The 13,738-nt window shown below is 52.8% G+C and overlaps 2 protein-coding genes across 2 annotated transcripts; one reads left to right on the forward strand and one right to left on the reverse strand.

Moving 5' to 3' along the window:
- Nucleotides 1-1,886: 1,886 nt before the first annotated feature.
- SCP_0200590 (6-methylsalicylic acid decarboxylase atA) lies at nt 1,887-3,723 on the forward strand (the record flags this gene model as incomplete). Its single annotated transcript, XM_027753974.1, has 9 exons — nt 1,887-1,939; nt 2,005-2,222; nt 2,278-2,349; nt 2,398-2,798; nt 2,851-2,868; nt 2,918-3,091; nt 3,138-3,227; nt 3,285-3,335; nt 3,394-3,723. The coding sequence occupies 9 exons, from the start codon at nt 1,887-1,889 to the stop codon at nt 3,721-3,723; spliced, it is 1,407 nt and encodes a 468-aa protein (XP_027609775.1).
- A 1,120-nt stretch (nt 3,724-4,843) lies between these two features.
- On the reverse strand, nt 4,844-7,832 carry SCP_0200600 (efflux transporter; the record flags this gene model as incomplete). Its single annotated transcript, XM_027753975.1, has 11 exons — nt 4,844-4,977; nt 5,036-5,419; nt 5,473-5,608; nt 5,659-5,888; nt 5,938-6,041; nt 6,096-6,203; nt 6,274-6,404; nt 6,462-6,529; nt 7,334-7,448; nt 7,499-7,606; nt 7,665-7,832. The coding sequence occupies 11 exons, from the start codon at nt 7,830-7,832 to the stop codon at nt 4,844-4,846; spliced, it is 1,686 nt and encodes a 561-aa protein (XP_027609776.1).
- Between the last annotated feature and the right edge of the window lie 5,906 nt (nt 7,833-13,738).

The following is a 13,738-nucleotide window of genomic DNA, read 5'->3' on the forward strand; positions in this document are numbered from 1 at the left end:
AAGGATCGGCTGAGTACCTGAGGGCCCATTTGTACAGATCCGAATATGTCGCCATCATCCTGGATGTCGTCAGTAGGTGGAACCGTCGCCATGAGAACTTTTTACAGCACGCGAAGCTTGTACACAGGTAAGACGCGCCTGTGGCTGCACGCGACTTGAGCGCTAAAGATTCGTGCGTCGAATTGCCGTCGGCATCGTTCAAAGTCCGGTTTCCCACGGGGGACTTCTCAGCGGGTCATCGGTAATGATCTCAGCCTCTATTACAAAGGAACGACTGTCTTCCTGCAGGTAACTAGAGGCTGTATCTATGAGCCTACGGCTCAGGCTCCCTGCCTCTGATTGACTTCGGTGCGGTCACGTATTGCCTTGCAATTGCTATGTAAGAGTAGCTCTGTGTTAACCAAGTGGAACTTCCAACCGCTCAGATACAGTCATTTCGAAGACCAGAATCGCGTTCATTCGACTGGTACCGTGATCGTGATCTCGGCGTCTTGCCGCAGTCGTTGTTTCCTAACTTATGCGTCCTACGGAATGTGATTCCGCCATGGACTTGGAATCATTAACCCGCAACTTACAGGACAGTGCCGGCTCTGTTCAGACTGGTGTTACGTCGCTCTGGTCACAATCGACATCATCTGCTCTCAGACTTCTTCGCAGAAATGCGCCAAGACGTTCGTGGGTCTGCCGCGGTATGTATTGATTCCAACTCCCTCGACGTGTGCTTCAAATTCGTCCCCAATTATATATTGTTCTCCTGTGCGTTTCTACTTGCCGATGCGGTTGTCGTCGGTCGCATCTCATGGAGTAATCTCGTCATCAAAAGATCATATATCTGGATTTCTGTGCCTAGGCTTTTGATACAAGATGACGGGTCTTTTGGTGTCGTTCTTTGACACGAACTTCCAGTCTTCGCGCTGGCGATGGGTTACGCCACACTGCTTACGTGTCAGCATCGATCTCGTGCGGCTGGATTCATATGATTAGGAGGCCCTCCTGGTATAGTCGGCAAACTTCCATTTCAATGCGATTCATCCACAATGGAAGCCCCACCAGGCCAGAAGTCCCAGCGAGCCTCGAGGTATTTGGACAGCGACGTACTTGACGCAAAGGCCCCATCGGTTGATGGATGGATCACAAATCCGCACGTTGTCACATGCAGACACCGCTGGCCTTCGTAGTTGGCCTGACTTGACGGACCGTGACATCGCACAGCTTAGCGCTGTAAGCTGTTCGAAATTTGTTTGTTTTACGTCCTTCTGACTTTCCCATCATGTCAGCGACGGTGACTCGCTGCAATTCGATTCTGAACGATTAGGAATATTCAACTATTCCTGGTCGCTCCCTGGCACGACCATTAAATGAGATGCGGGATTGTCACGTCTGTATGTATTCACCTCTTTGTTTCCTGTGTGCTAATGTGAGATCGCATCAAGTTGTGTGGTACGAGTGTATCCACATTGAATGCAGGCAATCCTTACCATTGTCATGCGTACAGATCATCACAGGAAGACTCAATGAGACTCGATCACGATGCACCTATACCTGGTATAGAAGGACCAACTTGGAGCTCTGGACCAATGCTGCTCGGACTCGTTCAAGAATCCCATGACCGTCTACTGCACACGCCTACTAATCATGATATACTCGGAGACATGCTTCTCTTCCGACGAAGGAAACCTAAGGTCATTTGATTTCATTTGCGGCATCCGTGTCAACTCTCATGTCCTTACCGATTTGTGTGAATAAGTCACAATCACTTGGATGCTGCGACCACAGAGCAGAGCATGCAAGATTAGGAGTGTCGTCTGATAATATATAAGGAGTTGTAGGCTGGGCCGCTGGGGTACATCTCTCACGACACCCGTCGAATCAGGCCCTCCGGTTACATGTCGAATTCACGCCCTCCAGCTGCCAAACCCAAGTTTCGGGTGGCCATATGGTGCGTATTCTTCATTGCCTGTAAATACGTCATGTTGAATCTCCGAAACGAACTGTGACTATTAGTGGGGGTGGGATGGGAGGTCTCGCACTTGCCAGCACCCTCGGCTGCTATGCACATCCGGGATTTCCGCTCGAGGTGCATCTGTACGAAGCAGCGACAGAGATCTCCACGGTCGGTGCTGGGATCTCCGTCTGGCCGCGCACATGGAGAATCCTAGAACTTCTGGGACTGCGTGACCAGGTTGCACGTGCCTCGGTCGAACCACCGACGGCGAAAGAGAGTAAGTGGTAGTGCCGTCTATCTGTTCTGGCTGATGAATGAACCACCGTTTGCAGAGATTGGCTTCACTTTGAGGAAGTCAGATCGGTTAAATGATCCGTTCATCTTTCACGAATTAATGGTGCCCAGTGAGTATCCGCAGATCGAGTCCTGACGCAAGTAATTTACAGTACCAGATGGCTCTACGACGATGCATCGCGCGGACATGGTTGACATCCTCAGGAGCAATGTTCCACCGTCCTATTCGATCCATACGTCGAAGCAGCTCCTTCGGTATTCCGAGGTGATAGACGCACAGAGTGGCCAGGCTGTTCTCAAATTGCATTTCCTCGACGGTTCAACGGCGGAGACGGACGTATTGATTGGAGCAGATGGCATACAGTCCGCCACCCGTGCCTCGCTCTATGACATCGCCCATGCACGGGAATGTGCTCTTGGAGAGGACAGAAGTGCCTGCGCACGGTGTGCTGCTGCGACTCCGAAATGGAGCGGGACCCTTGTATACCGGTGTCTCATTTCTACTGAGAAGCTGAGAGAGAAGAACCCTCAGCACAGTGCCACAGGCCTCACGCTTTCGGTTCGTTTATTTTTCGATTCTCGAACATGGTGTTGATGCTACTGACCGTCAGTACTGCGGGAAAGGAAGGGTACGTACGCCAAGCTCCCTACAGAATTAATGCCAATGCCTCTTGTCAGCATATTATAACGTATCCAGTCTCCCAAGGGCGACTCGTGAACGTCGTTGCACTTTATACCATTCCTGGAGCAGAAGGGAAAACATACCATGAGGAATGGGTTCAAAACGTATCCAAGGAAGAAATCGTGGAGAAATACGTCGGATGGGAGCCAGAAGTCCAAGAGCTGCTTCAGGTAAGGATGCCTGACCGTTCATTCCGAACCTGATTGATGGAAGCAGTGCGTGGAAGCGCCTTCGCGATGGGCCATTCATGTCATGGATGCCTTGCCATTCAGCGTTGCGAATAAGGTGGCGCTCCTGGGGGACGCGGTTCGTGTTCCATGAATTATCTAGCTACAGACACTCGTTGACGAATCCATAACCAAGGTGCACGCCATGATGACTCACCAAGGCTGTGGGGCTGGCCAAGCTATCGAGGTTCGCATCTTGTACTGCAATTGAATGTCACTATAGTTCGCTGGACAATGACGGACAGGACGCATACATCCTTGGTCGACTTCTTGCGCACCCGCACACGACTCTGGCACTGGTGCCCGACGTTCTACGAATCTATGAGAGTATTCGACTTCCGTTCGCCAGCGGCGTTGCTTGGACAATTCGAAATACGGGGCGTCTATACGAATTCAACGCGCCAGGGCACTATGATGGAACGGCGCCCAATGAGGAGGCAGACAGACTGCAGCTGCAGGCTCTCGGTGAAGTCGTTCGCGAGCAGTGGAAGTGGCAATGGCAGGAACCGTTCGATCTGCAGTGGGAGCAGGCAGAAGCGGCATTGGAGCACCTGGTTCGAAAGGAAATTAGATAACACGTCCGTCCAAGGCTCTGGTCAATTCAGCATATATCGAACCGTGGAGACCGGGCGCGCCACGGATAGTGATACCAACTCTTCTCCATAGCCAACTGAAAATCAAGTTTGCAACCATAAACCACATCTGCAAGTCGTGTAGTGCATCATCTTCATGAACAGGGAAAAAAAAACATGCGGATCAAAAATTTTCACCTGAACTCTTCAAGACGACGGTTACTGCACCAGTTGTACAATCGCGAATTCCCCAACCCTTCCTTAAATTCTTCTTGATAATGAACCTCCCCCTCGATATACACACCCTCAACCTTGACCATGCTGAAGATTGACATGCATGCAATGCTATCCGAGGAAGTATCGCCAGAAGAGCCGTGTATTAATCAAAAGCAACTAACCTAAGAAACATAGCTATGCAACCAAACCAAATAACAAGAAACATGCAAGAGATAATCCATCAGACGTACGCCCAGCTCGCTGGCCCGCTGCCCGCATCACTCTTCCGAGGATGCAGGAAGACGAACCAAACGTCCTCGAGTCCGCACGAGGCAGACATGTTCTCGGTATAACGAGCGGGCGCGGCTGTCATCGACTGGATTTGAAGGATGTGGCACGTGTAAACATGCGAGACTCGAGTTAGAAACTATAAAATAGATCCTAGCTGAGTATGTTCTGAGGAAACAGGGACGTTGGCGGGAGGACTTTATAGCGCGCAGTTTAGGGCCGGTTGCGCGCGGCGCCAACACAACGGCCACCGCGCCTTCGCCGACATCAAATACTGCAATACTTAAGTACTTGCATACCTTGGCTAGTTCTCCTACTTTCCTTTTAATTGCAAGCGATGTACATATATCGCCTTTATACGAGATCCTGAAATCCCGTTTCACGCTTTACTTCGAATTCATGTACGCATCCGCTACGTGTAGACAAATATCTCCTGTGGTATGTATGGCTCGTACCTCCCCTCCCAATCGCCACCCTCCGTACTGTTTTATGGCGTCCAATACACATACATTACAGTGCGAATACGAGCAGTGCTACGCATAGCATTATCATAGGTTGTATACACTACAGTCTAGTCCCGGTCTATCCAGTCTCAGCGCGAAGCAGCTAATCACCGCGATCAGGGCACGAGCGATGGCGATTCACTGCGCACAGGCGCCTTTTCCTCGGGTTCGGGGGGGTCGCCGTCTCCGCTCTTGCCGCTGTCCCCGACAACGCCTGCCGTGCGCAAGAACACGATCGCCAAAAGCGCACCTATCGCCACCTATCATCAGGGAAAAAAACCCACGGACACGCCGGCGGAGGGACCCACCGAGGAAGTTGAACGCCGACGCGGTGAAGAACGCGTCCTTGTACGCCCGCAGCTGCGCGGGCGCGGGCGCGTTCGTGCCGTTGACATTGATCACCACCCCGTCCTGGAGCGACACGCGCTTGAGCGTCGCGTCATACACGATCGTCGTGATCGCCAGCCCGAACGCACCGCCGAGCTGCGTGAGCGTCTGGAACAGCGCCCCGCCGACGCTCTGCTCGTGCGGAAGACACACCCGCGCGACGAACAGCGTCCCGGACGGGAACACAAAGTCCGCGCCGAACACGATCAGCACCGTTGCCGGGAACCCGAATGCCCAGTACGTGGCCGCCGGGTCAATCACCGCAAAGAGCACATTCGCCACCCCCGTCAGCGTCGTCCCGAGCACTGTGCCATGTGTCAGTATGGGTGTCAGTGCGCGACGGGGAGAAGGGACGCACCGATGAGGTAGACGACGGGAACGAAACCCACGACGAGCGCGACGGCGACGTTGCACAGCACGCCCGTGATGAACATGGGCAGGAGCCGCACCATCGTCAGGATCGGGTTCAGCCCGATGTAATCCTGATAATACAGCTTCACCGCACGCATCAGCCACATGTCCATTCGACAGCCGCACCACGCACCTGCAGCCAGAACGGGAACGCCATGAACCCGCAGTACTCGAGGAACGCGATCGCGAGGATCGCCGCGAGCTTCCCGTTCCCGCGCGAGAAGAGCGTGATGCGTAGCAGCGGCGGGGGCGTCAACCAGCTCCGCGGTGCATTGGGATCGTCTTGCACGCGCTCGAGGTAGTACTGCCACCCGACGTACACGCCAAGGAGGAGTACGCCGACGATGAGCAGTGCAATAATGTCTGCAGGACAGTTAGCCAGCCGAAGGGAAGCAGGAGACAAAGGGCGCACAGCTTGTCTTCCACCCGTTCGGCGCAATGTTCCCGTCACTGAGCACGAAGACGATCATCACAAGGCCGGCCGTGACAAGGAAGGCGCCCAGCCAGTCCACGCGTCTGCACAAATTAACGGTCAAGCTCAACACAAAGAGCACTCGGCACAAAACGTACTTATCCTGCTCCGTCGACGGCATGTCCTTGTCAAATGTCAGGAGCCCGCCCAGGAAGACCAGAGCAGAGATGCCCGTCATGAAATAGAAGACGGAGCGCCACGTCTTCCTATGGCAGCACATAAAAATGGTCAACACGACGCATGACACCTACCACGGCGAGAGCCATGAGCACGCACTCTGTGAGCTGCGTGAGCACACCGCCAATGATGCTCCCAATGGCGGCGCCCACCGGTGCTCCTGCGGCGAATGTGGCGAAGGCGATCGAGCGGATGCGCGACGGCGGGAACGCATGCGCTAGCATGCCAAGCTGTGTGCATAGAGCCGAGTCAAGCAGAGGGTAAAAATGTTGCAGTAATGGACGTACTGAAGCGGGGATAACCGCAGCCCCGCCGATACCTTGAAACCCACGAAGGACATCCAGCGTGATCTCATCTGAAGTGCGCCATCAGTAATATGGACGCATGACGAAGAAGACGGAGGAGGAAGGAGTATATATAGCACCGGGTCCCATCAGGAACCCAGGATTGTTTCATTAGATCCTCTCAAGGCAGAGACTTTTGCAGCGAGCTGACATCTACCTAACCCCCGACCCACAGCAACCCCGTGGATCGCCGACTCAGGAGGAGCCTATCCGTGTACGTTCTTCGGGATCTTCCAAGCTCGTACCAGTCGGCTGTTTATTTTCACAAATTGCATGCTCTCAGCCCCTGCGGCGAGGAAAAGCGGATGCCCCCGTTGCATGATGACACACCTCCCCACCTACCGTCTTCATCGCCGCTTCCTCGTCTGGTGCACTCAAGTGCATCGATGACGCTGAAGCCACACAGTCACTTGGGCTTCAACAAGGCAAAAGTTCAAGAAAACACCTCTCTGCGCGAGAATGAGAATCGCGTCGCGCAACGCTTTCGGCTGTTGGATTGCAAACTCGATGCGGAAGCGAGTATCACCAATGACTCGCTCGTCCACGTCGTTCACTCCATAGAGGGACTCGACAATCGACTGCAGAACGGCCCCAACGCTGTCGCCAACATCGAAAGCCGACTATCGCGTGCACAAGCCGTATCACGCACTATGGCTGTACCATCTCTTCCGCAGCCCCCCGCCATCGGTGTCAGCCTTACTGATCCGAAGGGGGTAAGGGAACATCACGCGTAACGCATCAGTAAATAACGTCGCGCACGGAACCGGCACCGCACTCGCGCATGAAACCCAAATCAAAAGGATGTCAAGTCTTACCTTGGGCGAAACCGCATCCCAATCCGAACACGCCTAACACGAAGGCGCCGAACAGGAAAGAGAGCTTTCGGCCATGGAGGTCAGCGAGACGGCCAAGAAAGAGCAGCAGACAGCCCTAACGAATAATGAGCCCAAATATCACGCGAATGACGACGAAGAGCTCACCGAACTGAGGGAATACGCAGAGACGACCCACTGCAAACGGTACTCCGGGATGTTGAGATCGCGGCCGATGGTCGGCAGCGCGATGGCGACGGCGGTCGAGTTTGAAGACTATCATCCGGACACGCATGTGAGTAAGAACAAAGAGCGAACAAATTAGTGGACGCACGTTGAGGACCATGGCAGTCGTGCATGTCGCTATGAGGCCGATGGCCTGCGCCATGCTCCGCTGAGGCGAGTGGGCGGGCTCGGTGGCTGAGGCCTTTTCTGTGTCCGCATTTTGGGGCGGGGGGAGCTCGTCCTCGGTGGTCGAAGATGTTGAGGAAATGTCGGCCATTGGGAGCGCGTCTTGGTGGTACACAACCAAAAGGCGAAAACGACATCATAGATTAATGCGACGACCGGTATATATGCGCATCGGGCGTTACAAATTCAAGGCGCCCAGCGAAATTGCGTTTGGCACACCATCATTTACCACGCTGAGCACGGTGCAGCTGATTTCCTCCCTCTGTCGTACCAGCCAGGAAAAACCAGGAAAAAGGCATAACAAGCAGGGCAGTCACGCATAGCGATTTTCAAGTTATTTTGTCGATTCAAGCTCCAAGTTTGAGGGGTTCGTGTAGCATTCTGCAGACGAGGCAACCACCGCGGTAGACGGGCGGTAAAGACGATCTGAAGCAGATCTCGGTCATAAAGGAGATTAGATAGCTGACCCACACCCATCTCCGGAACAGTACCCGGCTCCGAGCATACGCTCCGTAATCCGCTCCGATCTGTACAATGATTTACTTGATACACCGAGGTCTTCCCACCACTCGGGAGTTGAGAAGGGCGATAAGTATCCTAACATAACATTCAGCATGATCCCAAAACATATGCGCCACCTTGATCCCGTGAAAGTTACGCAAATCTCCACACTCCGAAACTTTATCCCTCCTTAACTCTCCACAGCGGCTGGCACCAAAACATTCGAACGAACTAACACCACTTGGGGAAATCTACTCACGGAGTTTCTGCACTTCCTCTACTGTTGTGACTATGTTAGGATATCGCCCTTCTTAACTCCCGAGTGGTGGGAAGGAGCCTGTGATGATACACCCTGCATATCATATGGCGCGCATCTAGTCCATTAGGTAGTATGACTGACACCACCGAGCACTCCACAACGCGTGACGAGACTCTGGATTCTACTCGCCGCACCGAAGTTCACCAGACGGGCAGCACGATCGTCTGGCCTGCGAACTCCTGGTTTCCTATGTTCAGAACTTGTAAGTACGACTCAAGTCCGGGACTGCCCTTTCGCAGCGCTGCCAGTGATCGCGCGCCCCATCCTGCAAGAGAGCATCTCGGCAATACTGTCTCTGGACGGTCAAACAATGTCTCACTGTAAGTGATGGTTGAAAAGAAGTGACTGTGCGTTCATCGCGGGACAGGTTATACAGCAAAGAAACAGGGTACACCCAGGATCGACAACGCAGACACGAGGCTATGGCTCATTCCGGCAAGTTTCTCTCCCTTCTTGGTCTGTACCTCGCGCCCGAAGCGTCGGCGGTGCTTTGATCTTGTTATTGAAGCCAAATTAAAGCACCGCATAGACTGCTCGAAGTCAATACCACGACGAGATGACATTCGGACTCGGATGCGGACATACACGCCATGACGGAGAACTAGTGGCAAGAGCGGAGTCTCGGTTTAGCGTCAGAGAGACTCATGGGTGTCACCAATTTACAAGAGGTACTCCTGTAAAAAGCAAGGATGGGCATCCAGGTGATGGCGCCGTCGATGTACACCATACTCGCTGGAACCCAGCACTCATTGGTGCGTACTTCGTTCCAGCGCGACCACAGCTTCATGCTCGGCCTTGCCTTGTGCAGCAAGCTTCTCAATACGGGGAGGCCAGTTACATATTTGCGAACATGTCACGTTGTGCTTGGCCGTTACAGCTGACGCGGTTACTAGGGATAGGCTTACTGGGGATAGGCATACCTGTAGGAAACATCTCGTCAGCGTCGATGTGCCAAAACCTACTGGCCGCAGGAGACGCGGCTGAGCGCGAAGCATTTAGTGAATGAATCAGTGTTGTCGTCATTGGATTTCGATGTAGCGCGTTCAACAATTACAGCAAGTCAGTAAATCGTTCTAATCTCCAAATAGCCCTCATGGTCATGTCTTTGAACGCCCGACGGACTCGACAGGATCGTAATTCTAACATCGTCTGCACGGTCTGGCGCGCGATCTCTTTGTCAGTTTCGTGGACGGTAAAATTCATCTCTCGCTTAGTTTGTTCTGGACTCGCGCTGATGATCCTACGTAGGTATTGGCACTGCGTTGTTTCATAGACGAAGAATGCATAAACATTTTCTCTGAACTGGCGTGCTTACGTGTCCCACATTTTACCTTGACCCAGTTGTTACTCGCTTGTCCTAACAGGGCCCGCAATTCATGAGCAGTATCCACCAGTGGCCGCGAAGTACTCCACAGGACCAGATGGGATGCATACCACCCTAAGCTCTTCCGCGACATGTCCCGAATCGCCCACCGTTCTTCCACTAGAAGCTTATGGAGCCCCTGAAAACTTCATTCCGAAAATGTGTCGACACGTCTTCCTGGGAGTGTGGCCGGTGCGGTTGGCAGGTACATGGAGATGTTGTTTGGTAAAGTATACTTGTCGACTATCTGCAACACTTACGAGCTACAGATTTATTCGCTTTCAATATTCCAGCGTCGGAAGACCTCAAAGCCGCGAACAACAAGCAATAAGCCGAAAACACGTCATCGTCGCCCTTGCACTTACTAAAATTGCTCGTTTCCTTGGGTACCGAAACAAGTGGCGGTCACGCTTTTGTCATTGTTTGGATCCATGCATTGTTTGTACATTGGTAAGCGCCGTCGCCATCCGTCTATAAAAGAGGGCACCTAGCGAGTCCTCTCTCTCAATCCCCCCCCTTCTGCCACTCAACAAACGCCAACCGCTATACTTCAACCCCGAGGTTCTCTATGCGTACAATTCCGCACGCGTTATCTTACAGAGTGTGTTCGTTTCTCCGGGTGCCTTAGCTCTCTCGACTGATAACACTTTCTTCGCCAGATACCAGAAGCAACCAAGTTTTCAACCACGGACGACATTCGTTGTCTTCCACAACCTCAACGTCCGTCTAGTCGTGTCAAGGGATTCACACTGGTGCCGCTCGATGCCCTGCGGTGTCATCCTACACGGCTCGGCGCCGTTGACATCGCGACCCTCGTCGTATCTTTTTTATTCCATTTCTTATGAACATGCAACACTCTTCTGGTGCTGGCACTGGAATCCAGTTTCCTTTGATTCTGGTTCTCCACCCTCGGACCCGGTATAGGGCAAGGGATGCCTTTCGCTGGAGTGGATTGCGGGGCAATCCCACACTGCTGCAGTGCCAACCGGGGCCTACAATTCCCAGGCCCCACCGTTTGGTTTAGATGGACGTGTCTCCAGGGAAAATTCCTCCGGCATCCGGGCGTGCGCGGTTTGAGCTCCCAATGCCTGCTCCCGTGGCAAAGTGGACAACCGGGAAGTCTGTGCTGTTCAGCATTGGCGATGTTTGCGGCATCCCTATCGACCAGCTGGGCCTTTTGTGCGGATGCGTGGCGTGAACGACCGTGTCTTCGAGAACACAGGACTATCGTCAATCCATGTCGTCCTGATGGTATGTTCCCTTTTGCAGTCCAATTTTGAACGCATCCTGATGGACGTTAATTGCGACTGCAGTGGTTCGACGGCACCCAGGTCGAAAAGCCGGTAGGGTTAGGTTAGCCAACCTAACCTAAGGTCGGTAGAAGGGTATAACGACGTTATGCCTGACACAGTGCGAATTTCAGGAGGTATATCGTTCAGGGGCCACGATGTGCGGACAGTCCTGTACCATGGACACCATCCTCTGTGACTGTGATCACACACCTATCTTGGCTATCTCACGCCGTTCAACGCATTTGGCTTGCACGCTCCTACATCGATCCGGCAGGCTCTGCCACTGCGCGGTAACACCTCTGCTTTCACGTCATGCTCCGACTCGGACGAAGAAGTCGATGCGGTGCCGAGCCTTGACGTTTCACCTCATTTGGTAGTTGGTTACGTCTTCGCATCTTCGCAATCCTCAGTGAATTTGTATTCTCGCGTAGAATAGCTACCTGTCCTCTGAATCTCTGTAGGTTCTATCCACTCTGTAACTCAGACGAGCTCTTTATAGAGAGTTCCTTTCCTTCAATCGAAGCATAATTCGCTCTATTCTGTAAAAATGTGGTCGTGAGCCCATCCTTGATGCGAGTATCTGGCTAGATGTGAGACGTGTGACCTTGAGATTTGAGAGGAGAGGACGCTCGCGCGTTGGCACAGCAGGAAGGTAGCCTTCCTCTTTCAGCCACCCGATCAGTGTTTCCTCGGCGTCACGTATGCACATGGGATAGCCTGCGTCACGGCGCGCATCCAGTCCATTGCAAAGATATTCCATTCAGTCCTGTATGGTAGCACCGAGTGACACTCCACAACGCGCATCGGATGAGACTCTAACCGCCGTCGTCCTGGATTCTACAATACCCAAGTCTGCCGGACGTTCTGCTCATCGTATCGTTTGCGAACTCCTGTTTTCCTATGTTCAGAAAGTAGGATTCAAGCTCAAGTCCGGATCTGCCCTTTCGCAGCGCTGCCAGTGATCGCCAACATTCATGCTCCATCCTGGAAGAGAGCGACTCGGCAATACTGTCCCTAGAAGACCAAACAATGTCTTGCAAGTGACGGTCAGAGAGAAGCGACTGTACCCTCACCGCGGGATTATATCGCAAATAAACAGGGTCACACCATACACCAGGAGAACTAGTGGCAAGACCGGAGGCAGTGAGTTCAGCATCAAGGAGGCTGTTGGGTGTCGCCAATTTACAAGAGGTGCGCCTGTAAAATCCAAGGATAGGCATCCCGGTGATGGCGCCGTCGATGTACACTATAGGCACTGGAACCCAACGCTTATTGGCGCGTACTTCATTCCAGCGCGACAAGAGCTTCACACTCGGTCTTCCCTTGTGCATCAAGATTCTCAATACGGGGAGGACAGTTGTGTATTTGCGAACATATCACCTTTTACTTGGCAGTTACAGCTGACCCGATTACTCGGGATGGGTATAAGTACATGTCGGAAACATGTCGTCAGCGTCGGTATGCCAGAAGCCTACTGGTCACAGCAGACGCGTCTGAGTGCGAAGCAGTTAGTGAATGACTCAGTGTTCTTGTCATTGGCTTTCTAGCGCGTTTAGTGATCACAGTAAGTCGTTCTCGTCTCCAAATGGCTCTCATAATCATGTCTAATGCCCGACGGACTCGACAGGATCTGCGCCATCTCTCTGTCACTTTCTTGGACAGTAAGATCCAACTTTCGCTTCGCTTGTTCTGCGCTCGGGCTGACGATTGCTAGGTATTGGCACTGCGTTGTTTCATAGAAGTGCACAAACGTTTTCTCTGAGCGGGTGCGCTCATCTGTCCCACATATTACCTTGATCCAGTTGCTACTCGCTCACTGCATCCTCAGAAGGCCCGCAATTCGTGAGCGGTGCACGGGCAAATTCGACTTTATCCGCCAGTCGCCGCGAAGTACTCTACAGGACCAGATGGGATGCGCATACAAGGTCTTCCGCGATATGTCCCGAATCGCTCACCGGTCGACCGCTCGAAGCTTATGGAGCTCCTGAACACTTCCTTCGAAAAATGTCTCGACACATCTTCCTGGGAGTGTGGCCGGTGCGGTCGGCAGGCACATAGAGGGTGTTGTTTGGTAAAGTATACTTGTCGACTACCTGCAACACTTACAAGCTACAGCTTTATTCGCGTTCAATATTCAAGCGTCGGAAGACCTCAAAGCTGCGAACAATAAGCAATAAGCCGAAAACACGTCATCGTCGCCGTTTCCTTGGGTACCGAAACAAGTGGCGGTCACGCTTGTTTGGATCCATGCATTGTTTGTACATTGGTAAGCGCCGTTGCCATCCCTCTATAAAAGAGGGCACCTAGCGAGTCCTGTCTCTCAATCCCCCGCTTCTGCCACCCAACAAATGCCAACCGCTATACCTCGACCCCGATGTTCCCTATGCGTACGTTTCCGCACGCGTTATCTTACGAAGTGTGTTCGTTCCTCCGTGTGCCTCATTCATTGAACACTGACATTTATGTCTTAATAGTTCATTTTATAGCTCAAGCTGGAGCGGAGCGCGTCAGCTCCAGGTTGA

This window comes from Sparassis crispa (assembly GCF_003851025.1).
Source record: "Sparassis crispa DNA, contig_000001F, whole genome shotgun sequence".
NCBI classification, from domain to species: Eukaryota; Fungi; Basidiomycota; class Agaricomycetes; order Polyporales; family Sparassidaceae; genus Sparassis; species Sparassis crispa.